Below are 27,500 nucleotides of genomic sequence, written 5' to 3'. Positions count from 1 at the left end.
GATCGTGAGGGTGCGTGTGGGAGTCGGGAGCACGTGCGTACGTACGTATTCATGGTAGCAAATCCTCAGTGTACAGTCATTTGGTATCCAGTCCTGATTGTTGTAGTACACATGCTGATTCATGCTTTTCTGTTATGTGCCGTGCTCGTCATGGTTACCTGTTACAGTTAAACGTGTTAGATCCTATTTGTCAGCGCACTCATTCTGTATAACATGTCATTTTCGGTGTACTAAAATTTCGGTGTCAGGGACCTGCCAGGTTTCAGGTGTAATGTAGAGTTAGGTGACCAGCCTGCCCTTCACATACAGTGCATACTCTAGTGCCTTTTAGGTGTAATCTAAAATTTAGGTGCCTGGTTTCTCTACCAAAAGTACGGAAAATAAAGTTACACCGAAATAAACGTGTTATAGAGTAAGCCGAATTATTACTCTCAAATAATCTATACTAATCTGTATTTTAACTCGGATACTGAACCAGTAACAAATGTAAAAAGAGAGAAGAAAACACATGAGAACGAGTTATGCAGCAACTATCCACGACTGCAGCAAGATGATAAACTGTCAGAAAGTGTGATAATAGGGCACAAAACTGACAGGCTACCGTACCCAGGCTGAGACATTCAGTGACCTGAGACCTAGCTCTAACACACCTTCAGTGCGCAAACCAACAACCTTCCAACTTGGAAGGTTCATGGTTACGTAGGACCGAAGAGGGGAAGTTGAGCGCAGCGAAAACGTCCTGTAACAGTCGGCATTCGTTGTTGCCGTGGGACTTGGCTTGTGCACATTTTCGCTGCACTCACCTTCCTCTCTTCGGTCCTACGTAACCATGAACTTTCCAAGTTGGAAGGTTGTTGGTTTGCGCACTGGAGGTGTGTTAGAGCTAGGTCTCAGGTCGCTGAATGTCTCAGTAGCCTGTCAGTTTGGTGCCGTATTAGCACACTTTCTGACTGTTTATCATCTTGTTACAGTCGTGGATAGTTGCTGCATAACTCGTTCTCATGTGTTTTCTTCTCTTTTTTTTAAATTTGTATTTCTTTCCCTTTTTCTTCACAGGTCTTCTTTTTCGTGTCTGGAAGTAATTCTTGGGATTCTATAGTGGCTGTTCGTCGTTTCCTGACACTCGGTCTTGGTTCAATATGCTTCAGTAAATTCGACATGACCTCACAGCTAAATGCCGTGATGTGTAGAATGGCCATACCGATCATGCTGCCTCTGCTGACGTTTCTGCTGTGGTGTGCGGCACGGCGTGGGCATGGTTTGTCGTGCTGGAAGCGGCTGATGAAGCGCAACTCCATCGTGCATGTCTTCTGGCTGGTCATCCTCTGCTCTACAGCGCATCTTCCCTGCCTGTGCTTCCTGCTGCTGCGCTGTGTGCCCTTAACCAGTCAGCGACAGGTGCTCTATCTTGATGGCTACGTGGAATGCTACAGCCGGTCACACCTACCCTACATGCTGTCTGCAATCCTGGTGCTGGTGCTGATCTGCCTGCCCGTGCCGATTCTACTGGTATGGCGACCACTTCACCTCTGCCCGGCCCTCAAGGTCTTCATTGACGAGGCCACACATATCTATGAGGATGATCGCCAGTGGTGGGTGGGCATCAATTACGCCCGCCGCCTTATTCTTAGCATGTCAAGCGTGCTCATTGTCGATTTGCTGAGTCGGAGAATGGCATCAATACTGTTCTTGTGCGTCTATGTCGCTCTGCACGCCGTCTGCAGGTAAGCCAAGACAAGCTTTTTCCGTGCAGTGTAGCTGAAAGTCTAACCGTCTTACATACTGAGATCAGTATGACCTGCAATCGTGTGCGATGCATCCCGCAGCTTAATTGAGTGAAACATAATAATTTGTAAGCGGCACACGCTAACAACCGACTATCGCGTTCAACACAAAACATCATTTCAGTGAATGTTTGAAATTTCCCCGAAAAGTCTATTTCTATTAAATGAAATAGTAGAGTGCCAGCCAGTGTCACTTTTTTTAAAAACTGTGTTTTCATGGGACATCCCTTTTTGTCATCAAGACTGGGTTTATGTCCATTAGTTCAGGGGCCGGTGTAGTAGACAATACACCTTGGTAGTAGTCACTGTGTGATTCTAAGTGTGGCAATACACATTGGTAGTAGTCACTGTGTGTTTCTAAGTGTGGCAATACACATTGGTAGTAGTCACTGTGTGATTCTAAGTGTGGCAATACACCTTGGTAGTAACTGTCAGTCATTCTGTGATTCCAAGGGTGCGTTCGAATTGTCTTTATCAACTTTTTGAACAAATTCTTAGCCGAGGTTGGCTATAAAAACCCTGCAATCTCTACACAAAGTGGTCATTGGCTACCCCAGCCATTACTGCGTGGAATAAAACTAAACTAAAAGAGATCAGTTGAAGTGTCCCGTTAGAATGGTTTCTATTATGTTAGAGTTTTTCAGTTTTTTGGTTGAGTTTGGTAGCTCCGCTCTTCTTCCTCACTCACCGGAGGAATTTCTCTAGTCTCCTCGCGCAACTGGGGAGCACTCCAATGGAGAGAGAAAGATTTTCATAGAGCGGCTTGCTGTGAGAGGTGGACTGAGACTTGACGGCACTAACGGCGCATATCAAGACCTTACGGCCACGGAGCTGCGGAACTCTGAAGCTGGTCGTCTATCCGTGTGGAGGCAAAGCAAACGCGGGCAACATTCTGCTGAAGCGAGCGCGGAGCTGAAGCTGGATTGGTGACTGACGTACCTGCTTACTCCACAACACCGGCGCATAATGATGTACAAGATTTCGTGCGTATTCAACTCAAATTTGTGTTCCGTCAGCGTCAGTGTCAGCACGTACATGCAGTACAATTTGTTCCCAAAATAACTTCGGGACAGTCTGTTCATGGTTTTCATTTGTATTGGACTCGTTCTCTACACTTGCGATAATTTAGCGGCACTTCTAATGTTGTAGCGTTGTTCTCTTGTAATTTAGTGGAACCTGTATTGAGTAACTGAGTTTTATGTTTCGTTACATTGTCGACAGATCTCCTGTGTACCGGTTTTGTGGCACAATGATTATAGCCATTTGTCGTCTCCATTCTTGTGCAATCATGCATATGTAGGTTGGTTCTCTTCATGTTGTTGTGACCTATTTCATTGATGTTGGTTGCCTTGTTGCTTTCTCTCCCCTCTCCTCTCACCCAAGCCATTCTGCATAAGCGTAGCTGTGGACGCAGCATACTGCTGCTACACTTCAACGCGGGAATGCGTATAATAAATAATAATAGAGTTTTTCAGTGGAATTGTCACGGCGATAATGACGTCCGATCCGATCGACCATCTCGATTCCAAACTCTTCGAAACTAATCCACCTCTCCCATCGGATGAGGTTGTGCAGTTTTGAGGCGTTTCGAGGAGACTTTCGTTTTCTGAAGAGGCCAATAAGCCTCCTCTCCAGAAAAACGAAATTCCTCGGAAGTCAAAGAGTGACAATTCGAACGCACCCTAAGTGCAATGGTACACATTGGTGTACTCCTAGTGTAGCATCAGGGTTGAGACCATAGTGACATTGTGTAGCGCTGGCTGTGCAAACCCTGATTACGTCCAGTGTTGTGTACATCTATCTATACCTGCACCCGTTGTAGGCCTCTTCGCCGTGACGCCAAGCTAGGGCGAGTGAAGGACTTCAACAACGTGTACGAGCTGCTGTTGCTTCTGCTGCTGATCGTCCTGGGTATTCTGCAAGTGGTGAAACTGGACATACCACGCTGGCACAGACATGATGTGTTTGAAACACGTGACTGGCTCAATATCGTCCTCTTCTCGCTCGTCACTCTCTTCACATTTTCACTGATCACTGCGCGTCTGATCTGCAGCTGGTGTAATGCTTTAAGCTGCCGGCGAGGCCTCCGCTCTGGTTCATACCTGCACAATTTCTACTTCCGCCAGCAGCAGCAACAGCAGCAGGTGGAAGACAGCATGGTTGCTGAGACGAGTCTCAGCCATCACGTCGACCCTGCTTGTTCACATGCAGATTCTCAGGAGCAGCAGCAGCAGCAGCAAATGCCATTGATCTCTGAGTTGGCAGTGGCGTCGGCGGCAGCAGAGGCTGAACCGCTGCCGCGCGATGCAAGTACACAAAGTGGAGACAAGGTGAGTTCTGCGGTAGAGTACTGAGCCGAAGCATAGTCGGTGTGGGGTTGGTTTGTCCATGCGTGTCTTGCTCAGTGTGATACTGACGATATACACTGAGAGTATATGGTCCAACCGTACTTGGGTTGTTCATATTTACAAGCACAAAGTGATGTATTTTACCATTATAACCTCTACAGAGTGTCTAAGCTGTATAGCGACAAACCGTCCTCCACTGCCGATCAAACTGTCCAGGCATGAGAACATCCAGTGAGCGTGCACTGTCTAGAAGACACACCACAGCCCATGTCCTTGAATAGATGAATTGACTCTCCACATCTGTCCAGTTGATCACACTTTGCAAATCGCAATGCATCAACGCTCCAGTGTGTGGCCTACGTGACTTGAAAATAACTAGCCTCTACATTGCCCTCCTCTGCTCCTCCCCCCCCCCCCTCCCGCCTATCTATTTATGTCTCTCCAAGTCCCCTCCGCCTCTCTCTCTCTCTCTCTCTCTCTCTCTCTCTCTCTCTCTCTCTCTCTCTCTCTCTCTCTCTCTCTCTCTCTCTCTCTCTCTCTCTCTCTCTCTCTCTCTCTCTCTCTCTCTCTCTCTCTCTCTCTCTCTCTCTCTCTCTCTCTCTCTCTCTCTCTTTCTTTCAAATATACATACATGCATGCACCCACACACACAAACACACACACAACCACGCACACACAAAGCCACGCACATACAAACACACAAACACACATGCACAAACACACACACACGCACATACACACACACACACACACACACACACACACACACACACACACAAACGTTACCCGGGATTTCTAAACTAGTGTCTATCATACTTTTTGCATGTCCAGGATGAAGCAAAACTTGGTCAGAATCGACTTCGAGACCCTCTCCTATTCGACTACATGCTCAAGGGACAATAGGTGAAGCAATCCCAGCCAAGCCACCGGCTTCAACCTTTACGAGTAGTATGTACATGGTGCAGCTATGACGACTGGCTGTATGTGCGTGTGTGTGTGCGTGTGTGTGTGTGTGTGTGTGTGTGTGTGTGTGTGTGTGTGTGTGTGTGTGTGCGAGTGTGTGCGTGTGCGAGTGTGTGCGTGTGTGTATGTGTGCGTGTGTGTATGTACTAGAGCTCTGCATACATACCTTCAGGACCATGCTGATATCCACAGTTGCTGACATGTGGACCATGCTGATATCCACAGTTGCTGACATGTGGACCATGCTGATATCCACAGTTGCTGACATGTGGACCATGCTGATATCCACAGTTGCTGACATGTGTTCCTATTAGGCCAAGTAAAAAAAAATCCTAGTTTATCGTCCCCGCCCGCCCCATTTTTCGAGGCCGCCCGGAATTTATTTTTATTTTTTAAATCTAGAATTTTGCCAAAAAGCTTGATTTTTTACGTCGGCTAAGGCTTGAAAACACAGCTTCGTCGTATGACTGACTATTGGTTACTGTCCTGACTGGTTCTTTCCCTTCTGCAGCTTTCTATCATTTATCTGGTGGTCTGTGTGAACCAAACAGTATTGGGGTTTGTGTCTTATGAGTGGAGTGACAATCTGTCGATCCAAAGATTTTGCATGTAATTGTTTATGTACATATAACTGTTATAGCATTGTGTATTCCATACACTACCACTATTCTGTTGCAGATTGTTGCACATGATGTGTCATTGTTTACCAAGAACTATACTAGTCTGTAGCACATCAAAAAAATAAAAAATAAAAATAAAATCCGCCCTCCCTCCCCGATTTTTGTGAAAAAAAGGACGATAAACTGGGATTTTATTTTACTTGGCCTTAACACATAGTAGGTCTACAATACCAGTCTGTGAGTGTGGCGTTGTTTTATGAACTTCCTTCTTCAACTTGTGCCCATGCATGGCTGACAGGCTGCCAACCTCACTTTCACACTTGCTTCTTGTGCGTGTAGCTCTTAGCATCCGGGATCTCACCCCCCCCCCCTCCCCCTCTGCTTCCATTGCTTTTCGTTCATGTTCCTTTTCTGTACCACTCAATAGTCTGCAACAGCGGAACATTGAATCAGCCATCCGCAGTAATCTAGTGAATGACTTTAAAACAGTGCTGGTTGTTGGGTGCCAACTAGTCTAGGATGACCTCTTCTACTGTTCTGGTGGGCACTGCAGCCATTTCACAAGGAGTCGGTGACAAAGGCAATCAGAGGCATCTGCCAGTGCAGACTGATGAGAACATTCATGACTGATGGGCCATCATCCCCTGCCCCCTACTGTAAAAGATTAAAAAAAATAACGTATTAACTAAGTACTTAGTCCGTGGGCCTGGGGGACTAGGTCCAGTGTCCCCCAGGCCCACGGACTAAGTAAATAATAGTTACTACGTTAATTTTTTTTAATCTTCTACAGTAGGGGGCCAGGGGATGAGGGCCCATACCTGGTAGCAAAATGGACCTTACCCTCACACAGTGGATACTGTGTTCTGGACACAGAAAGACTGGAAGGCGTTAACCTGGTTGCATGTGATGATGATTATTAATTTTTTATTGTAGATCTACCGTATGAAATTGAAAGCCTCGTGCACGTCTTGTGACCGACAGGTGCGTGGGATGGGCTGATGGCATGTGATGCCAACTACTGTTCCTTGTCCTACTGTCAGAAGAGTCTACTGAGTACTGGGGAGGCCTGTCCGGATTGTGATTTGTGTATTTTTCACATTTTTGGGGTTTTTCAGCTTTTTTCGCATTTTGGGGTTTTTCAGCATTTTTCAACATTTTTGAGGTGATTTTCTCATGCATGCAGCTGATCAGCACTATAGCTATAGCTGCTATCAGGCCTTGTCACTTATCACCTCAGTACACAATTCAAGTTTTACGCCATTTTGGTTGCCGTGGTAACGGCAGCATAATTTTCGCATTTTGGGTGAAAAATTTTTAAAAGATTTTTTTAGCATTTTGGGTAAATTTCCAAAAAATAAACATTTCCATTTTGACCCTTCAAAAAACGCATAATCCGGACAGGGTTAGTACTGGGCTTTGATTTGGGATCCGTGAGTTCGTTCTGCCCATACATAACAGTACAGTAGACGAGTGAACCACGGACCGTCGGTGAACACCGGGTTGTACAAACATGTCCCTGACCCACGGGAGCAACATTAAATTTGGACTGTGGTTTCCAATTTACTAATACCACGAATACTACTTGAGAACGGAATACTACTACTACTAGTACTAGTACTAGTGTAACGAATCCCACCGCTGGCACCAATTCTGTAACGGGCCGCAGTCTCTCTCGGAGGCAAATGCAGACGGGTCTCAGTGAACACACTGTTAATAATTATTAAACATTAACTCTGACTCTAACTCTAAACTGACATAATCATTACTGAAGGTTCTAACTGGCCCTTCTAACTGGCCTTTCTAACTGTCGTTTCTAACTGAACTGTAGTTTCTAACTGGCGTATAGAGAATTGTGAACAGCAGCTTTTATAGGCAGACAGCATACGTGCTGCAACAGCAATGGTCACGGCAAAGCTCAGCAGAGAGAAGAAGAAAGGTCAAAGTAGATGTGTGGGCTACAGTCATTGCACAAGGAATGCCATTTGATTCTATGCAGAAGAAGGAGCTGAATAACAGTGTGGGCAATGGGCGTAAAAGTGGTACCGGGAAGACAGCCATTAGGAATTCTAAGGAAGTCTCATTAGGATGTGTGTAGATAAATGAAAAGGAGGTCGAAAGTGAAATGTATCAAAAGGGTCTACAGGGTACATGTGCTAGTATTCCTCAGGTCATCCTAGTGTGTGGGAGTAATACATGAACACAGTGAGACTAGTTACTATGCACGTCATGGGTCTGCAAGCATGGTAGTAAGAGTTGCAAGTGCAGGGTGCGGTGCAACACGCGTGACCAATACATTGAAAGACACGCTGCAGCTGTGTAAGTTACTAGCGTGCCAACGCTACACCTTCCTTCTTTAAACACAATCACGCCCTCGTGATTACAGTAGGAGTAGCAGAACACGAAGTGACGAACACTGATAGAAGATCATGGAGATGCGCAGACTAGACTGGGCGAGTGACATAAGTTGATAGCCGGACTCCGACAATCGACTGAGATTAGAAGACACGGGCGGCATGCATGGTCGCGTCGGAATAACCTCGACGGAAGAAGATAGGCAGAATGGATGACGTGCATATACAGGTATGTATTCGTGAACAGCCTCGGTTGATATCCGGACGCAATGAGGACAACTGACATTGAAGTACTGGCTGGAGCGCAGCAGCATATCACAGGACTGAGAGGTGGTGCGAACATAATCATTGAACATTATAGGAGATAGCGCATCATACTGGTACAGCGTCAACCGGAATATGGCAAAATAATATCGGAAATGATAACCTTTGAGAGTAGACAGAAGAAATGAACTGATAACAAAATCATAAAATAGCATCACTCCAGGTTCACACGATCTCACGGGGCCAAAGGGGAAAAATTTTGTCCTCCAAATAGGACTCACAGCACACTTGCTGTACCACCATGGCGTTTGAGCCATAAAAATAGTTCACAGTTCCAAACTGAACTGGACAAAGGGCACTCTAACACACATTATCCCAGGTTAGTTAGATAGACCGTGGCTCACCATGATCGGACGCCTACCTAACTAAACTGGATTCACACACTCGCATAAAGGAAGACTGAAGAGAACAGGAAGACTGAAGGAAGACAGGAAAGAAAATGCCATATCGGGAATAAGCTTACATTGGACATGGAGCTTGATCGGTAGAGACGCTGTCCGTCATCATTTCGGGCTTGGGGGAGACGTGGCGGGCGAAGGAGTAGCGGCGACTGACGCATCAGGTTGGGCCATGCTGGTATCGGTTACACCAATAAAACAATTTACCGCTGCCATCGATTCTGTAGCGTCGCTGCCATCAATGCAATACAGATACTAGGTGGGTTCGAATCTAGCAATTATAAAATTGTACCACCGCTGCCACCAATTCTGTAGCGAATCCCACCGCTGCCACCATTTCTGTAGCGAATCCCACCGCTGCCACCATTTCTGTAACGAATCCCACCGCTGGCACCAATTCTGTAACGGGCCGCAGTCTCTCTCGGAGGCAAATGCAGACGGGTCTCAGTGAACACACTGTTAATAATTATTAAACATTAACTCTGACTCTAACTCTAAACTGACATAATCATTACTGAAGGTTCTAACTGGCCCTTCTAACTGGCCTTTCTAACTGTCGTTTCTAACTGAACTGTAGTTTCTAACTGGCGTATAGAGAATTGTGAACAGCAGCTTTTATAGGCAGACAGCATACGTGCTGCAACAGCAATGGTCACGGCAAAGCTCAGCAGAGAGAAGAAGAAAGGTCAAAGTAGATGTGTGGGCTACAGTCATTGCACAAGGAATGCCATTTGATTCTATGCAGAAGAAGGAGCTGAATAACAGTGTGGGCAATGGGCGTAAAAGTGGTACCGGGAAGACAGCCATTAGGAATTCTAAGGAAGTCTCATTAGGATGTGTGTAGATAAATGAAAAGGAGGTCGAAAGTGAAATGTATCAAAAGGGTCTACAGGGTACATGTGCTAGTATTCCTCAGGTCATCCTAGTGTGTTATGGGAGTAATACATGAACACAGTGAGACTAGTTACTATGCACGTCATGGGTCTGCAAGCATGGTAGTAAGAGTTGCAAGTGCAGGGTGCGGTGCAACACGCGTGACCAATACATTGAAAGACACGCTGCAGCTGTGTAAGTTACTAGCGTGCCAACGCTACACCTTCCTTCTTTAAACACAATCACGCCCTCGTGATTACAGTAGGAGTAGCAGAACACGAAGTGACGAACACTGATAGAAGATCATGGAGATGCGCAGACTAGACTGGGCGAGTGACATAAGTTGATAGCCGGACTCCGACAATCGACTGAGATTAGAAGACACGGGCGGCATGCATGGTCGCGTCGGAATAACCTCGACGGAAGAAGATAGGCAGAATGGATGACGTGCATATACAGGTATGTATTCGTGAACAGCCTCGGTTGATATCCGGACGCAATGAGGACAACTGACATTGAAGTACTGGCTGGAGCGCAGCAGCATATCACAGGACTGAGAGGTGGTGCGAACATAATCATTGAACATTATAGGAGATAGCGCATCATACTGGTACAGCGTCAACCGGAATATGGCAAAATAATATCGGAAATGATAACCTTTGAGAGTAGACAGAAGAAATGAACTGATAACAAAATCATAAAATAGCATCACTCCAGGTTCACACGATCTCACGGGGCCAAAGGGGAAAAATTTTGTCCTCCAAATAGGACTCACAGCACACTTGCTGTACCACCATGGCGTTTGAGCCATAAAAATAGTTCACAGTTCCAAACTGAACTGGACAAAGGGCACTCTAACACACATTATCCCAGGTTAGTTAGATAGACCGTGGCTCACCATGATCGGACGCCTACCTAACTAAACTGGATTCACACACTCGCATAAAGGAAGACTGAAGAGAACAGGAAGACTGAAGGAAGACAGGAAAGAAAATGCCATATCGGGAATAAGCTTACATTGGACATGGAGCTTGATCGGTAGAGACGCTGTCCGTCATCATTTCGGGCTTGGGGGAGACGTGGCGGGCGAAGGAGTAGCGGCGACTGACGCATCAGGTTGGGCCATGCTGGTATCGGTTACACCAATAAAACAATTTACCGCTGCCATCGATTCTGTAGCGTCGCTGCCATCAATGCAATACAGATACTAGGTGGGTTCGAATCTAGCAATTATAAAATTGTACCACCGCTGCCACCAATTCTGTAGCGAATCCCACCGCTGCCACCATTTCTGTAGCGAATCCCACCGCTGCCACCATTTCTGTAACGAATCCCACCGCTGGCACCAATTCTGTAACGGGCCGCAGTCTCTCTCGGAGGCAAATGCAGACGGGTCTCAGTGAACACACTGTTAATAATTATTAAACATTAACTCTGACTCTAACTCTAAACTGACATAATCATTACTGAAGGTTCTAACTGGCCCTTCTAACTGGCCTTTCTAACTGTCGTTTCTAACTGAACTGTAGTTTCTAACTGGCGTATAGAGAATTGTGAACAGCAGCTTTTATAGGCAGACAGCATACGTGCTGCAACAGCAATGGTCACGGCAAAGCTCAGCAGAGAGAAGAAGAAAGGTCAAAGTAGATGTGTGGGCTACAGTCATTGCACAAGGAATGCCATTTGATTCTATGCAGAAGAAGGAGCTGAATAACAGTGTGGGCAATGGGCGTAAAAGTGGTACCGGGAAGACAGCCATTAGGAATTCTAAGGAAGTCTCATTAGGATGTGTGTAGATAAATGAAAAGGAGGTCGAAAGTGAAATGTATCAAAAGGGTCTACAGGGTACATGTGCTAGTATTCCTCAGGTCATCCTAGTGTGTTATGGGAGTAATACATGAACACAGTGAGACTAGTTACTATGCACGTCATGGGTCTGCAAGCATGGTAGTAAGAGTTGCAAGTGCAGGGTGCGGTGCAACACGCGTGACCAATACATTGAAAGACACGCTGCAGCTGTGTAAGTTAGTTACTAGCGTGCCAACGCTACACTAGTAGTAGTACTAGTACTTCACGAAGTGTACATCAACTTCAAGTACATCAGTACGAGTACATGTACAGTGCTGCTCGAAATCCATTCGCGAGAGTCCAGTTAGTTGGCGCCTTGCATCTTTTACTTTTAGCAGCCCAGTGTTCGCAGGTCTAGGGCTGCGCAACGCCAGGCGCGTACTCGAGAAACACAACTGGATTTCATTGAGCAGTATGAATTGATTGTATTTAAATTTTGTAGGTCTACCACTAGTTTGTGTGTTTCTGAACATTCAAGCGATGCCAACGCGAATCCCGCGAATTATTATTATTAGGTCTACCACATTAATTTTGTTCTGTTAGTACTAGTGGATCTACTACACTACATGTAGGACTGAACCGGTAAACCATGGTAAACGCGAGCAGCTTGTCTGAGAACAGCAAGTTGGCATTTTTAAATAGAAAGGCGTCATGTTACTGCGTCCGCGAGTGTGGAGCGTAGACCTAAATTATGTACATGACTGTAATGATTATGACTTCTGCTACTGCTAGGATAGTGCCCGGACAGCACTAATCTTGCAGACCTGAATATGGAAACAGAACAATACTACTGTCGTGGACATGGAAATCCGGTCACACGTCTAGCGGCCCCAGGGCGCTGGCTATGCAGCCGTGGATAAGGGGTATGGTATACACATGGATTTTATTATTATTCTTTATTTCCACGATGGCCCATGCATGGCCAATAAGGAAGTTTTTATGCGCTGCAGCGTGCTGGTCGCATTGAATCAACATGTGCACTGCACCCAGCGTTCTGTACGCGCTGAGGGCGCCGGCCCCGGTCAATCGAATGGATTTCCATGTCCGCGACAGTAGTATAGCATGCAATCGTTGTGACTCATGTCATGAGCCAGGCGCTAGGCATAGGCCTCTGCTGAAGAGTGAAGGCAAGTCATTCAATGTTTCGATAGTCCATTGAAACTTTCAATGAAAGTCTGCCACGCGGAAAGCATTGCATTGTCTGCAGTCACATCAGCTTGTTCGTGGAAGCGTGCCGTCGTTCATTTCACTGTTCGGAGGTCTGATCTCCCGCTACCCTATAACCGTAGCATTTTCAGAGTTTTCTGGTCACAATGTTCAAGTCAGCCACTGCCTGCGTCCAATGCGAGTCTGAGAAGCCAGACGATGGTCGATTGCTCAAGTGTCTCCACGTTCTCTGCGAAGGGTGTCTGAGAGATGGCGTGCACCCTGACACCGCCAGCGTACATTGTGTCCTTTGTGGCGACGATACTGAGCTAGCCAATAGCCGAGTTACTTCGCGTCAACCCCTTTGGCAGGCCTTACCACCATCCGCTGGTGTATTATACTCGGGGGCGAACTCAGTGGAGGAGACACAGGACGATGAACCCGTCACGTGCTCTATTCACGATAACCAGATTATGTCGCTGTATTGCAATTCTTGCTCAAGTCCACTATGCGGATTGTGTGCTACCACACACCTTGTTGAGAAACACGATGTTACAGCGATTTCAGAAACATTACGGGAACAGCGGAAAGACATTCGAGACACTGTGGACAAGTTGACTGCATTGCCTGGTTTGTCTGATGTTGGTCTACTGGAGCAGCGATTGGATGATCTGAGCAGTGCCGTTGAAGCCGTGAACAAGCAAGCGGAGAAGGCATCACAGAATGTAGCTGCATTCTATGACGAATTGGCTAAAGTCCTGGAGAAAAAAAAGCAACAGGACATTGACACTATTGACCAACACCGCTGGACGAATATCAACGTTTTGGAATCGGAGCAAAGGCGTGTGCATGACAAACTGCTTCGTATGAGGACACTCAAGACGATTACTGAGCGCTTTGGCGAGAGCAATGCATCATCCGCAGATTCCTCACCCATGCTAACAGTGATGGGTTCGCATGTCCTGTCCCTGCATGGTAGCGTCATCATGGCTGCACGTGATATGAAACCTGAAGATCTGAACACCCCTGTGGCACACATAACGGGTAAGCTGGGTGTCAGTATCCCTGAGGATGCAGTGGAAACCATTCAAATGTGTGTCGAGTCTCAAGCAAAGGTCTTCACTACAAAAGTGAACATCCACAATGTCACCGTGCATCAGACGTGGGTCGATGAACCCAGTCGTTATCCAACCTTCTTTTTCGAGTTTGCTCTGGAGGGATTTGATGGACAGCCATTGCCATCCAAATATGTGGAAAGCAATTTCCACGCTTCTCTTAAAGATGTCTTCGGTTTCGTAGAAAAATTGCAGTTGACTCCCAGCAAGGCAGGAAAGGTCGGTGTGTGGGAAAGTCAGGAGCTCCCATTGCATTATGGCCTCATGTACATTCTATGTTGGTCATCACCTGAAGGCAACATGTCCAGAATATCCCATCCTAGAATCAAAATGCCAAAATTCAACAATACTCACTGTTCGCCATCGCTTCGCATGTCGAGGAATAGCTGCTCAGTACACGCTACACAATCACAACCATCCACAGCCTTCTGTGACTTGTCCTTCAATGGAGGTATACATCTCTCAGTCTGGAAGTTCCTCCTGAACTGGGAGGATCGCCTTGATCTTCTAGTGGGCGTCGCTACCCTCTCAGAACAACGGGGGCAAGCAGGAGGATCTGTGCAGATATGGGAGCATTTCCATGGCGTGTGGTTATGCAATGGGAGTGATCAAGCTCGACACAATGACCTATTTCCCAGTATCACGCTAGTGAAACGGAAGCAGAAGGTTCAAGTGTATGTCACGCTGGACCTGGTCTGGAAGAGGCTCAGTGTGCTCGCCTTTTACCCAGGCTATCCGCTTGGAGTCGTCAGCCTGCCTACTGCATGGGTGGATGGATCAAAAGAGTGGCATCCATTTTTCTGTCTCAGCAACGCCGGTGAGTCTGTTGAATTGGCCGGGGATGAGTAGGCCAGCGGCAATGCTCCGACTCTGAGAGCAGCCAGCGTCCTACTTATATGGTCGTGTACATGTAGAATAAAATAGTACATAACCATGATACATGTATACACTGAATGTACAAAATGTATGACCTCAATGCTGCAAGCCTGCAAAAATCCTCTCATTATATGTTTAAGCCAGGGCATACATGTATAACGGCTACTCTAGGTTATAGTCGAATACGGTGCATTTGAATTCTTTCTGCTGCTTCGTGTAGGGTAGAGACTAGTACCAAGAGTCCATAAACAATTTTTTTGTTTATGCACTCTTGGTAGTACACACAGCTACGAGTCGCTTGCCAACTCTACACTTCTGTTCAGTTATATACCGCGTGTATTCCATGTAGAATGATTAGTTTCTGCAGATCGTGTCGTCTATGTTTCGGGCATAATTCATGTGTTCAAACCACACCAGAAAATAGCAGGGTGTAATGGAGCAAGAGCAGAATACATTGCACATATACATGTACACGTAGGTCGGTATTCATTTCGTACCCTTCTGTATTGGGATGTGAGTGTTTTTTGAACACGAAGCTCGGAGTAACGAGAAAGCTTTTTGGTCTCTATTGTTCTGCCTTGTGAATTGCCTTGTGAATTGAAATTACTGACATTTTCCTTTTTTGCCGCTTGTTCTCGTTCTCATTCCTTCGCCTTTGTACATTTCTTCCTTTTTCTCTTTCCTTTTTCTAATCCTTTGAGCTCCCTCTGGTGTATCCAGTCTGTGGGGTAGCTGAGACGGTTTGGTCGGCTGCGCTGAAGTGCCTTACCCCTATAATATGACCTGTTCTTCCCTACGTAACGTAGAGTGGCGTTTCTCGGCCTTTGTTGCGCAAAATCTTGAATTCTCTCCACAGCAGAATCAGATTATCTTGATTTTTGATACTTACTGAAGTATTACTTTCCTCAGTCCAAAGACTCATGCATCGTTTCATTGCTCCAAACGTTACTCTGCTAGCCCGCAGATCCACCGACTGTTCGGACATGGCCCACCATCAATGCCGTGTGTGCAACTGTAAACTTTGCTCTTTCAGGACCATGCTGATACCGGGTATCCACAGTTGCTGACATGTGTTCCTATTAACACATAGTAGGTCTACAATACCAGTCTGTGAGTGTGGCGTTGTTTTATGAACTTTCTTCTTCAACTTGTGCCCATGCATAGCCCTTTCCCAAAGATGCCAAAATATTTCGCAACTTATGCTTTTTGCAACCATGCCAAAACAAGTGAAAGTTGCTGAAATCGCATCCATATTTTCAGAAAAAGCACAATAGTTGCTCGTATCGCAACTCATAATGAGCGTGTTCTTGTGCATAATGAATTAATGATGCCAATAAAGGAGCGGAAATGGAAAACAATAGCCTGAGTAAAGTACTTTCAAGTATAGGCCTTGACGGATTATGCTATTATTCTCGTGAAATTATGCTTTTCGCATTGCTGACAAAATGGCAGAATTATGCTATTTTTATGCTAAAAGTTATCATATTATGCCGCATCATGCTCACATATGCTGCTAATGTATATGATGGTCCTCTGTGCAAAATAACAGGGGAATTTTTTGTAGAGGGCGTTGTACTGTAGTAGCAAAAGTTCAACGGGGTCAACGCACCGTCCGACCTAGCTACGACCGTCACCATGGTCACTGATTGTAGTGGACTGGGCATGTTATCAAGGGAGTCGTAAACCTACGACTTCCTGGTGCATCTACTTGTACTTGTACTTGTAAAACATGTACAGCTGTATGGAATTTGATGCGAACAGTCGGATTATTCCAATTTATGCGATTCGTATTCAATTTGCCTCGAATTATGCGATTATTCGATTTTGGTAGGAATTATGCGAAAAATTATGCTAGCATAATCCGTCAAGGCCTAACACAAATGTCGATCCAGCTTGTATTACTGATTGCGGTTATCAAATAATTGTTGTCTCCTATCCTCGGAGTCCTCGCCGTTTGTTCAAATAAAATAACTAAAATAAACAGTCATACACTCATACCTCGGTTATCCGGACTTCGAAGTTACGGGCACTTCGGTCTACCGGGCACTATTTGGGCGAGTTTCAGAGGAAATATTACTACTCTTTTGTCACTTTTCGTAGAAATATCGACGTCATATGCCATATCGATGGCCTTTTCCCCATCAAGATGTATATGATTCGGAGTTAAGGGCACCCTCGAAGTTACGGGCAGTGTCCGGTCCCGAAGCGCTCGGATAAGAGAGGTATGAGTGTACATGTAATCATGGTAATGATGTATGCGACCAGCGAGCTGCAGCGCGTATGTGTGTACTGCCCACGGCTGCATGGCCAGCGCCCTGGGGCCGCTAGACGTGTAAACGGATTTCCATGTCCACGACAGTCTAGCTCGGTACATGTAGCAGGGTAGAGCGAGCTTGTGTCAAGGACAGTCCGATGTTGATCACCGACCTGCAACAAATAACTTCGCTGCCGTTTCGAATAGAACGAGTGAGAGGTGTTTGATCTATCACGCCGTTTTTTCTCGTTTCGTGTCGTTGGCAAGCAAGCATCCAAAGGTGACGAAATCCCGGTAAGTGATTGCACATTGGAGACGCCGTTTCGCACCCACCTGTGGTTATTATCATTATCAGCTCACCGATCCGTCGGGTGCTGGCTAGGTAGACACTAGACTCATGTTGGTGCTATTTTCGTGCTCTGTGGTCGCACTCCTCTTTTCGCCGCACAGTGGATTTGTCTTTGTCGGTTGGGGCTTCTTGGTGCATGTTCCAAAGCATTTCGTTCAGTTATTCGTGGTGTGTTGCGAAGCCGGATTCCCTAAGCAGCCTACGGTGAAATGATCTTCACTGAGGGCGCTACACCAGTAGCTTTGTGTGTGTATTTGTTAACCGGGCGAAGGTGCCCCAATGATTTGATTGTAGATTGAATGGGTGCGCCCTGCCATCACACCGAAGGGAAATGTACGGCATCATTCTGATTTTAGTTATAGCAATGGATGCCAATTGTCTTTTCGGTGTTGCTGTCGTTGCTCAGGTCATCACGGAAGCATGAGGATGTCGACTCCTCACTGCAGTAGAATGAAGCTGCTCGTAGCGCTGGTTCTAATGGTAGTGCAACTGGTCGCATCTGTTCCGACCACCACACGCTACCTTGCGGATTCATCTAGAAATCGGTCGGACCCCTTGGCGAACCTGTTGGAAGGTAGCGCTGCGACACCGCCGCCCACTGAATATCCACAGTACGAGGCGATGACTCCCACCTGGATGAAGTGTGCCAAGCTTACTGGTGAGTAAATGAAGCACTGAGCTGGTGTTTTCCATTTGCAGTTTGTCTTGGAGACAGCTACGTAATCATTAGTGGATATCGTAACAAGTTCCTCGTTTGACTAGTCAGCAGCGTCCACTCCAGGGCCGAATGAGATCTGATACTGACTAGTCAAACGAGGAACTTGTTACGATATCCACTAATGATTACGTAGCTGTCTCCAAGACAAACTGCAGAGTATGGAAAACACCAGTTGCAGCATGATGATCACCAGATATTATTATAATGCGCTTGTGTTAGCGCTGTGCGTGGTGCACTGCTGCAGGCACATCTGCTGTCCAGGGTCTGGCTTGCAGAAGTACGAGGTGAATAGCAATTTCTGGACATGAAAATAAAATAGAGGCCCACTGGCTGTGTGTTTTACATTTTTCATATCTATTTGTATCTATTTTATGGCCTAATCCTTCATCTTTCCAAATATGTGACAATTGCTCATGCTGTGATCCCAGAGACTTTATAGCAGGATGTTTTCGACAGGCCAATTTTTTGGCCTAAATTTCAGTGTATGGAATTCTGGACATGAAAGTAAAATAGCGTCAATAGGCATCCTATACTGCACCATTTTTGTTATTTTTTCTATTGGTGGACTGCAGTTGGCCTCTTCACACTTCCAGCCAACAGGTCCAAGACTATACAGCGTCTGAAGTGGAGGGCACATGGGGAAGCCAACGATTCGTCCATTACTTCTTATTTTACTCAAAATTCAAAATTCTCATGCGACATAGTACCACAAAACTCGTTGAAATGCCTCCCACGAAAAGGCTATCAACAAGGCACCGACACGAGGAGAAACTACAACAGCCCAGCTGTCAACTACAACAAGAAAAAACTTCATCAACCTGACTGACTTGACTCTACACGCGACGAAAAATTATTTTACTCGAAATGTCCAAAAATGTCCAATGTCCAGAAATAGCAATTCACCTCGTACTTCATGAGATTCCCGCAATACAAAAAATCTTCACTGTAACTTGAGTAGCCAGCGTGAATACTGAGTACAGTCGTCCCTCTCTAATCCGGCACCTTTTGCTACGGCGTTTGCTGCTGGATTAACGAGGGTGCTGGATTAAGAAATCCTGCCCTCTGACCCAGCCCTACCCAATTGCATGCATGTATCATATGTACGTCAAAACGCAGGGTTTTTCCGTGTCGACCCAAGTATTTGGTGCACGGCTTTATATTCTCAATTGTACTCCGGGAATATACACAGTGATCTTTACTTATAAAAGAGAGGCACCTGTGACGTGTGTCTGTGTGTTACGCTCAGGCCATCCTGCGGAGCAGCGCTGCCCTGAGCACGCGAAGCGTGCGAACAGTGTAGCTAGCGGCCGCAGAAGCACTGAGCACGCGAAGCGTGCGAATCGTGTAGCTAGCGGAAGCAGCCACAGAAGCACTGAGCACGCGAAGCGTGCGAATCGTGTACCCACCACCACGTGCTGAGCACGTGTGCTGTTCATGCCACGTTCTAGCCTAGGCCATAGGTAGCACTAGCAGGCGGAGCGTGCGAACAGTGTAGCTGGCGGCCGCAGAAGCACTGTGTGTGTGTGTGTAGGTAGCACTAGCAGCCGCGCGTGCGAATCGTGTAGCCTATGCCTATGGCCTAGATTGACAAACTGAGTCTGTGTTCGACTACTATCTTTACTTATAAAAGAGAGGCACCTGTGACGTGTGTCTGTGTGTTACGCTCAGGCCATCCTGCGGAGCAGCGCTGCCCTGAGCACGCGAAGCGTGCGAACAGTGTAGCTAGCGGCCGCAGAAGCACTGAGCACGCGAAGCGTGCGAATCGTGTAGCTAGCGGAAGCAGCCACAGAAGCACTGAGCACGCGAAGCGTGCGAATCGTGTACCCACCACCACGTGCTGAGCACGTGTGCTGTTCATGCCACGTTCTAGCCTAGGCCATAGGTAGCACTAGCAGGCGGAGCGTGCGAACAGTGTAGCTGGCGGCCGCAGAAGCACTGTGTGTGTGTGTAGGTAGCACTAGCAGCCGCGCGTGCGAATCGTGTAGCCTATGCCTATGGCCTAGATTGACACACTGAGTCTGTGTTCGACTACTATCTTTCTTTACTTATAAAAGAGAGGCACCTGTGACGTGTGTCTGTGTGTTACGCTCAGGCCATCCTGCGGAGCAGCGCTGCCCTGAGCACGCGAAGCGTGCGAACAGTGTAGCTAGCGGCCGCAGAAGCACTGAGCACGCGAAGCGTGCGAATCGTGTAGCTAGCGGAAGCAGCCACAGAAGCACTGAGCACGCGAAGCGTGCGAATCGTGTAGCCACCACCACGTGCTGAGCACGTGTGCTGTTCATGCCACGTTCTAGCCTAGGCCATACTAAAGTCTAGAAGAGGCACCTAGTACCTGTGACGTGTGTGTGTGTAGGTAGCAGACACGATCAGTACGAGTAGCAGTAGCAGCCGCGCGCAGAAGCACTGAGCACGCGAAAGCGTGCGAATCATGTATATGTAGCCACCTAGCCTAGGCCATAGGTAGCACTAGCAGCCGCACAAGCGCTGCGGACCACGTGAACCGTTCTCTGCAAATAAAAACATCTGCAACAAAATGATACAAAAGATCTGCACTGACTGCACTCTGCATCTGATCTGCAGTGAAGAGCGCATCGCACTTTTGTTCGTAATTATTTTTATGAATTTTTTGAGCCGCTTCATCCGCCACCAGGTGATGGACAACCCTGACCAGCCTCCCGAAGGCGTAACAGACGTCCCTCCTTCTCCTTCCAACGATGAAGAACCTCCCTCACCAGGACTTCAGCGGTCTGGCCACCACCACGTGCTGAGCACGTGTGCTGTTCATGTACTGTAAATATACAAAATTTCGGCGCTGCAAAATTTCGGCACTTCACGATTTTTGATTTCAGTGGCGATTTATTTTCGGCGTGGGGTAGATCAGCTATAGAGGGCATGGTATACCGGCATAGTGCGACAGATGCTGTGAAAAATTTCATTGGCGATTTAATTTAGGCGTTTTGGGTCGGTGCCGAATATAGCCGAAATTAAATAGCTGCCGAAAATTTGTATATTTACAGTACTTGCTTCACCCGCATGCCACGTTCGGCCAGGCAACGCTGGCCGGGGGTGCTGCTAGTAAAGTGATAAAGTAAAACAGAGAACATGTTCACATGTACTCTTGCACACACACGCGCACACACACACCTGAAAATTGGCAGGACACTACTCCTTGCTAAAAATAGTAAAATAAGAAAGTATGGTTGACTGCCGTTGTCTCCTGGACAACATTGACCAGACTGGCCTAGCCTGGAGTGCACCTGTGCGGTACGCGATTTACGACTGCCGGATTATGAAATCAAACTACGTGCAGTTTGAGCGATTCGTTTCAAAAAGTCACTGCCGGAGGCGGAATTCAAGTACCGGATTACGATGTAGGAATTGAACGAAAAAAATCGGTTTCGTCAGAAAGTGCGCCGGTTGGCAAGGGTTCCGGATAAACAAGTGCCGGATTGGAGAGGGACGACTGTACCTTGTAGTCAGTGGGTCCATACAAAGCATTTGTTGGACTTCACCGTATTTCCTTTCCCCGGTACTGTCGTGGACATGGAAATCCGGTCGCACGTCTAGCGGCCCCAGGGTGCTGGCCATGCAGCCGTGGATAAGCGGTACACACATGCATTTTATGCGCTTCAACGCGCTAGTCGCATCGGATCAACATGTGATCTGCACGCAGCGTTCTGTACGCGCTGAGGGCGCCGGCCCCGGTCAATCGACCGGATTTCCATCTCCACGACAGTAAGTTGCACCTTTCTACCGTGACTAAAATTCAAGGGTAAGAAAGGGGTTGAGACTTACAATCGAGCATGACTGCCAATAGCATCGAAGATTTTGGAGAGGATAGTCCACAAACGCCTGTGTGACTTCTTATCAACCCATTCACTTTTGCCCGCAAATCAGTTTGCGTACCGGCCACAACACTCCACGGAAGATGCCTTGACCTTGGCCATGGACCGCTACCTGTCGTCAGCAGACCACCAGCTATATACTGGCGCAGTACTAGTGGACATGAGCAAGGCATTCGATAAAGTACAGCACCCGCTCATGATCCAAGATTTTTTTGCCTTGGGTGTATCTTCGGCTGCATTGCATTGGTTTGGGAGCTACTTCAGGGACCGTCTACGGAGAGTAGTTCTGGCGAGTGGGCAGTGCTTGGGCCTGACTGCATGCGAGTGTGGAGTCCATCAGGGTAGTGTACTGGGTCCTTTGCTGCTTTCACTATATACCATTGTTAGGTACCTCCTCCCGTACGTTCTACAACCTTATCCAAGCTGGCCTGCATGCACTCTCATACTCACCTTTTGTCTCCTTTTGTTCCGTTGGCCTGGGTAGCTACTTGCGCGCCCATAATTGCCATAGCTACCCAGGCCCTTTATCTTGCCATTCACACTTGATCTCTCTCTCTCTTGTCTCTCTCTTCCACAATGTCGTCGTTTCGTTCGTCTTTGTCTCAGTCTCTTCGTCTCCCTAATAAATGTTGTTCAGCCTAACCTGTTCCCGTTGTCCATTGTAATGTCTGGAGAATATGTCGTCGTCCTTTTCGTACTCAACACCATGGACGTCCATAGCGTCACCAGCCCAGCACACTCCCAGCTGTTTGCGGATGACATCCTTCTCGCCACCGGCCGCAAGCAGATCCGTAGCAACCCTAAATCAAGTCTTGTTAGTTGCTGTGTCAAATTTGGCTGACTACCTACACGGGAAAGGCCTGGTTTTAAACCCTGAAAAGACGCAGGTCTTAGCCATTGAGGTATCACGCCGCAGTACCCTGGAACTCAACATTGACTGCAACGGGACGCCTCTCACCCAGACCACCACTGCTCGCTTTCTGGGCCTACATATCGATCCCTGTCTTCAGTGGAACGTGCAGGTCTCCAGCATAGTACGTAAAATGTCCCAGAAGCTAACCACCCTGAGAACCATCCGCCCATCGCTATCTTTACACCAGTCGCTCCTCTTCTATTCTGCCCTTATCCTTCCTGACATGCTTCATGGATCAAACACGTTCTTCTCTGCACTCACGGCTCAGCAGCGGTACCAGCTCACTGTCCTAGACAAGCGATGTGTTCGCTGCGTAGCCAATCTGCCCTTCCCGTCCCATACCACTCCTATACACTCGCCTTTCCCTGACCCCTGTAATTGAACGTGCCAAATGCAAACTCCAGTTCCTTATGTACCGTGTCCACACCAGCAGCATCAGCCCTCTTCTGAAAGATAGAGTAGCCCTCCAACCTCCCAGTAACACCCGTGGCAATGACAATTGCAAATACGTTGTGCCACTAACTCGGCGAACATCTGACGACAGTCAACCATTGGTTTCCGCTGTGAAGCTTTGGAACACCCTGCCTCAGGAACTCACGTCCACTCGTCGTCCAACCCCGTTTAAAAGATTGCTGAAAGTGTTTTCTACGGTTGATATGGCCGAATAGTACCTCCCTCTGGCATCGGTCCTCATCTTCATATTTCTCTCTGATTGTTAATTCTGTTCGAACTTGGCTTGTAATTACCGGTACATATATTTCTTAACTGGTTTGAGGGAAAGAGACAAACATTATATTTCTATTGACTGTTTTCTCATTTTCTCAATACAGCTTTATCGAGCCACGCTTTTTATTCTATCGCCATCATAATATTGGGCATCAACGCCCGTTTGGTTTGCGATGAAAAATAAAACTTCAAACAAACAAACAAACTTACTACTGAAGTGAATGTATCAAGCAATATGGCCGCAGACCTGAACATGGGAGTGTGACATACTTCAAAGTATAATCGGGGAAATACGGCACAGTGCTGGAAAGTGAAATCCAACAGCAACAACAACGAAATAACAACATTGATACGGCAGCAAAGGGGACTACACAACCCAAGCACTGCCAACAGTAGGGCGGTGCAGTGAATGCCGCTCTCCGGTAATCATGGGGTTGGATTTCACTCGCCACCACGCATAATAAATCGACATGATTGCTTTAAAGGGGAAGTTAAGCGGCAAAAAATAAAAATTCACCAGTTGTAGTCTTCAGGGTGCTGAGTCGAATGGTCTTGGTCCGAGAAAGCTGAGACGCTCCCTTCCTACTTGAATCCCAATCGAACTCGCGCACTTCCACCGAAACTGGGTGACTGCGCCCTACTAGATGGGGATTTGTATGCAAAATGTCACTAAAAGCGCCGTTTCGTTCTTATAAAAGCACAGATGACCGCGATTGGCCCATATGTTGTAGTCTTTTGGACGCTGAGTCGACTGGTTTTGGTCCGAAAAGGCTGCGATGCAGCGTTCCTCCTTTATTCCCAATCGAACATGGTTGAACAAGTGGTCACGTGCTCCTGGGTGCCCAAATCACCTGGTCACCACGCCAGCAGGCGACAACTTTCACACCAAGGTTCAACTCGAGTTCAACTCGAGTGACATGACTGCACCCAAAAAAGGTCAAACAGGCTAGTAAGTTGTACCCTGCAGGCACGGTGACCAGCTGACTGGTGTACGCAGGAGCACGTGACCGCTTCTTCAACCATGTTCGATATCCAGTTTCCCTGCACTCTGTGCTGTGCTGCGTCACACTCAAAAACATGCAGGCCACCACGCAGCCTCCGCTGCACCATCGAAATAGAAGTATATATTACAGGTGGGATCCTGATAATTTGGATGTAGCTCGATTCGAACACACCCCAATATTTTTATTTACCATTAGAAGTTTCTTCCAGGACCGATTTCAAGCAATATGGTTCCCACATTACAATGTCCAATAATTCAAACCTCGAACTGGGCATGTAACTAGCGGCTTAACCCTCTGCGGTACATCAATCTATATGGACTGTTTTTTTTGTGTGTAATAATTAGAAGTCCCATGAAATCCCTGGTCAAGGAAATCTGCATCTGCGGTGCAAAGCGCAATTCTGCTTGACAATGCGAGCATTTTGACAAACGTATTATTTGGGTAATTTGAATATCCGGATAGTTTTCACTGGCATTTTGTGGCTTGAGTTATCGAGGTTCCACCTGTGTAGACTTCCGGAAACTCGTGAATGTGCAGCCTACTGTACATGTATTGAGTGTGGTCCTTTGGCGCTTCAGTGTCTATACCCTTGCACATGTGAGTGCATTTTGGTATCTTCACGTATGTCTGTTTGCATGTGCATGTTCATTACTGCTCAGGTGTGAGCCAGCGCTTGGAGGCACTGCCAGGAACTGGCTGGGACAGTCTGGCTAACAAGGACATGGGCTGGGTGATGGCCATGACGTATGACAAGTGCCAGATAACACCGGACGGCAAGTACCTCATACCGGATAACATCGTCACTGTTCCTCTGAAGAAGAGCCAGGTAAGCGTCGAGCCGCGGTGTGATACATAAGGGGCCTGCATGATCTTTGAAGAGGAATTGCTATTCTCCAAGCCATAGCTATTGTACTCATGCAATGCTCTGTCTCCAGTGCTTGTTAATGACTGTGCTGTACAGACAACCGGTCAATGTGTATGTTGAGTAGGTGATACGCTGCTTCCGTTTCTTCTTGGGCGGGGGGGGGGGGGGGCAGGAAGGAGCAAAAGAGAGCTTATCGCCCCTCCACCGAGACACACACACATCATAGCACCATAGAATGGGGTTGCATTTTGTTGTTTTTGCCACGTGATTATGCAATCAACGAGGGTTGCCTGCTGTTCCTTGACCGGGGACTTCGCCTCTTCCACGCATAGCATGCTTTGCTCAGCCGTACCGCCTGTCTCTGCCTGGCAGGCTGGCACTAGTCCTTTCCCAGTACCGCCTGGTTACGGTTGTATCTCGCATGCCCGGTTAGTACTGTACTGCACCTTGGCTGAGGCTTAGTTCGCACGCTGGAGTCCTTTCGTGCCATGAATAGCTTGCATGCCGTCCTACCCGGACCTGCTTCCTAATATAGAGACCAGGCACCATGAGCCCTGTTTGTAGTAAGCATTGCATTAATAGCGCTGGTACTTTATGCAAATATGGGGTAGTTTCGCTTGCGCATATATGCGTACTCATGGTGCGACCTTAGACACCTCAGACACCCCCATAGTGGCGCTCCTAGGCTTTTGCCTGCTGTTTGGTTATCCGCGATGACTACGGTTTGCCGTTCGCTGCAAACTTACATCTGTGCACAGCATGCATAGGGGAAACAGAGACAGACAGAGAGAATCTGACGAGATAGAAGGGGTGGAAGACTGTGAGAATGTTCCACAAGGAGTTCTACATAGGCAAAGGGAAACCAGGGTATGGGTTTCATTTATCATTACTATTAGGGGGTGTAGCAATTACTCGTGTACCGAATATTCTAGTACTCGCTCGGTTTTTTGAAAAAATAATTGTACTCTGGATAAATCAGAGCACTCGTTCATGCACCGTGCATGTATTTACCACAGAAATCTGCAGTTTCAGAGCAGCAGTCGGCAGAGAGAGAGAGAGAGAGAGAGAGAGAGAGAGAGAGAGAGAGAGAGAGAGAGAGAGAGAGAGAGAGAGAGAGAGAGAGAGAGAGAGAGAGAGAGAGAGAGAGAGAGAGAGGGAGAGAGAGGGAGAGAGAGAGAGAGCCCAAATGACCCAACAACCAGTATGCCCGAGAAAAATGACTGCCAACCTGGTTCGATCAGGGTACGTCGTTGTATCATGTGATTTTTAATGATACCTTGCATAGACCTCAGTCCTACCGGTTGGACCTACCGGAATAGTATGACCATCATACACCGACAAGCTGCATGGCCTCTGTTCTAACATTGACCTAGAACTTGACCCTAAACTGTTGCTAAGGGGCTCCACAAATTTTAGACGTGATCCAACAAGGCATAATTACGAAATTCCATGGCAACAGTCCATGGTAACCATGGAAATGGAGTATGGAATTTTGCATTCCACTGCCGTGGAAGGCTGAGAAAGACATTAGGTCCTCACCACGATCGATCATGTGCTATGGTCAAAATTCACTTTGGACGGAGTTGGTAGCGCTCCGACAGGAACATGTGCGGCCATTTTGGCAATTAATAAGATTGCATGTATGCAATGCACTGGACATACATGTAGTCTTGTATTTTGCATCATTACTTTGCCCTACAAAGACAATGACATCATCTCAACAATTGTTTCAAAAACATTCTCAACCAAAAGCACTTTTGCAGCGCGATTTCTTGGGTCCTACCGGTAGGACGGCATACAAGCTGTCATTAAGACCCTTGATTTGAAATTTTGATAAGATTGCATGTATGCAATGCACTGGACATACATGTAGAACGGTAGGACGGCATGAAAGCTATCATTAAGACCCTTGATTTGAAATTTTTAGGATATGAAGAATGCTTGAATACTGAAATCAGAGTACTGAAACTCGGGATCTCAGTGCCAACGTTCACCCCTATTTAGTTCACCCCTATTTATTACGGTTGTGTATAGTATTGTATGTGTAGTACTGTGTATGTGAAGTATACATGATGCGTGCATGCATGTACGTATATGTTCGTGTAGCCGCCTTGTCACCGTCATCATCTTTGCACCGCGCATCTCACTAGCTGTGCCAGCTCGGTTGTACCGTTTTATCA

General features: G+C 47.0%; 3 protein-coding genes and 1 long non-coding RNA gene across 4 annotated transcripts in view; 3 read left to right on the top strand and 1 right to left on the bottom strand.

Annotated features, from left to right (window-relative positions):
• Positions 1-6,215, top strand: part of LOC135822214 (uncharacterized) — a 22,777-nt gene extending 16,562 nt beyond the window's left edge. The window contains exons 11-13 of the mRNA XM_065334930.1: positions 1,057-1,724; positions 3,607-4,114; positions 4,964-6,215. Coding sequence (XP_065191002.1) covers positions 1,057-1,724; positions 3,607-4,114; positions 4,964-5,035 — 1,248 coding nt within the window. The 3' untranslated portion in view covers positions 5,036-6,215. The remainder of the gene's footprint in view (positions 1-1,056; positions 1,725-3,606; positions 4,115-4,963) is intronic.
• Positions 6,216-7,429: 1,214 nt separating this feature from the next.
• On the bottom strand, positions 7,430-11,680 carry LOC135822213 (uncharacterized). Its single transcript, XR_010554457.1, has 2 exons — positions 8,854-11,680; positions 7,430-8,389 (listed from the first exon to the last, which is right to left on the bottom strand). It is a non-coding gene; the product is annotated as an uncharacterized LOC135822213 (long non-coding RNA).
• A 1,142-nt stretch (positions 11,681-12,822) lies between these two features.
• On the top strand, positions 12,823-14,619 carry LOC135823616 (uncharacterized). Its single transcript, XM_065336462.1, has one exon. The coding sequence runs from the start codon at positions 12,823-12,825 to the stop codon at positions 14,617-14,619; it is 1,797 nt and encodes a 598-aa protein (XP_065192534.1).
• Positions 14,620-17,046: 2,427 nt separating this feature from the next.
• The window catches only part of LOC135822222 (macrophage-expressed gene 1 protein-like), a 14,606-nt gene continuing 4,152 nt past the window's right edge, over positions 17,047-27,500 (top strand). Inside the window, exons 1-3 of the mRNA XM_065334942.1 lie at positions 17,047-17,194; positions 17,656-17,907; positions 25,115-25,281. Coding sequence (XP_065191014.1) covers positions 17,670-17,907; positions 25,115-25,281 — 405 coding nt within the window. The 5' untranslated portion in view covers positions 17,047-17,194; positions 17,656-17,669. The remainder of the gene's footprint in view (positions 17,195-17,655; positions 17,908-25,114; positions 25,282-27,500) is intronic.

The sequence above is a fragment of the Sycon ciliatum genome, chromosome 8 (genome assembly GCF_964019385.1).
Source record: "Sycon ciliatum chromosome 8, ocSycCili1.1, whole genome shotgun sequence".
NCBI classification, from domain to species: Eukaryota; Metazoa; Porifera; class Calcarea; order Leucosolenida; family Sycettidae; genus Sycon; species Sycon ciliatum.
The sequence above is the reverse complement of the archived record's forward strand: the minus strand, read 5'-3'. Positions and strand labels throughout refer to the sequence as shown.

Excerpts from the sequence above, each read along its gene's own strand:
- LOC135823616 (XM_065336462.1), top strand. The coding sequence starts at position 12,823 with ATGTTCAAGTCAGCCACTGCCTGCGTCCAATGCGAGTCTGAGAAGCCA.